This window comes from Ceratina calcarata, unplaced genomic scaffold (genome assembly GCF_001652005.2).
Source record: "Ceratina calcarata isolate Rehan_Ccalc_2016 unplaced genomic scaffold, ASM165200v1 scaffold3573, whole genome shotgun sequence".
Taxonomy (NCBI): domain Eukaryota; kingdom Metazoa; phylum Arthropoda; class Insecta; order Hymenoptera; family Apidae; genus Ceratina; species Ceratina calcarata.
In genome coordinates, this window is record NW_017158729.1 from 1 (window position 1) to 934 (window position 934).

The window sequence follows — 934 nt, forward strand, 5'->3', positions numbered from 1 at the left end:
GATAACAGCCGCAAGCGAACGATAATCTGGGATGCTAAATAAATTATATAATTCTAATCTACTAGTTGTTAACGCTCTTATTAACGGTAATCTAATAATAGACTTTTTATAGCTGTCTGATATTGCAAAGAAACTTACTCATTAAGATGATTAAAATGTCTTTGCTCATCGCATGCAAAGATAAAAAATATAGATAGTCCATCGTTAACTTAACCAGTTATGTAAATAGTAGAAAATATTATTGAATTAATATAAAAATAAAATCCATCCGAGTCTTGTCATGATAACGTGATCGGCTGTGTGCTCCTTTCCGTCGTTCGTGATCACTTTCACGGTTCCGTCTTCGTTTGAGTAATCGACTTTCGTTACTTCCACGTTGAGCATCGTTTTGTTTAACACAGGTAACTCCTCCTCCGGGTTTGGAAATTTTTTCTGTCGGGAGATTCAATAGTTAATTGCGGCTTACGAATAAAGAGATCACATACAGACCATTAGTATGTCGAGAATAGTGCCGTATCCTCGTTCCTTCCAATTTATGAGTAGGTCTCCTGCGTCTTCTGTATTCTGTAATTTTGAACTCATCTCGATGTCGAACCACGTATCAGCAGGGTCCAGACTCATCTCCATGAGATTGTATTGGCGCAGAAATTGATCCTGCAGTGTTTTGTTCAATTCCGGTATTTTCTTGAAATGCTCTTTGTACCTAATGGGATTTATCATCTTAAGTTAGAACATTTACTGGCATCGTCTGTCGTATTTCGTTATTTTAGGTACGGATTTAGGATGGAAAGATGATATTCCCTCTGTCCGAATATAAGAATCCCATTTCTCACAACAATTTGTCTGAAAATGGCAGTCCCATTTTAATTTAACAGTGTTATTCGAGACTAAGGATCAATGTTATGGATAGAAAAACATTGAAAACCATTTTTCA

At 36.2% G+C, this 934-nt stretch overlaps 1 protein-coding gene across 1 annotated transcript; it reads right to left on the reverse strand.

Moving 5' to 3' along the window:
- Window positions 1–246: 246 nt before the first annotated feature.
- LOC108625466 (uncharacterized) lies at window positions 247–735 on the reverse strand. The gene is made up of 2 exons (XM_018025517.2): window positions 490–735; window positions 247–432 (listed from the first exon to the last, which is right to left on the reverse strand). The coding sequence occupies exons 1-2, from the start codon at window positions 718–720 to the stop codon at window positions 247–249; spliced, it is 417 nt and encodes a 138-aa protein (XP_017881006.1). The 5' UTR covers window positions 721–735.
- Between the last annotated feature and the right edge of the window lie 199 nt (window positions 736–934).

Excerpts from the sequence above, each read along its gene's own strand:
- LOC108625466 (XM_018025517.2), bottom strand. The coding sequence starts at position 720 with ATGATAAATCCCATTAGGTACAAAGAGCATTTCAAGAAAATACCGGAA. Across the intron at positions 433-489 it reads CTATTCTCGACATACTAATG|AAAAAATTTCCAAACCCGGA; the intron begins GTCTGTATGTGA and ends ATCTCCCGACAG.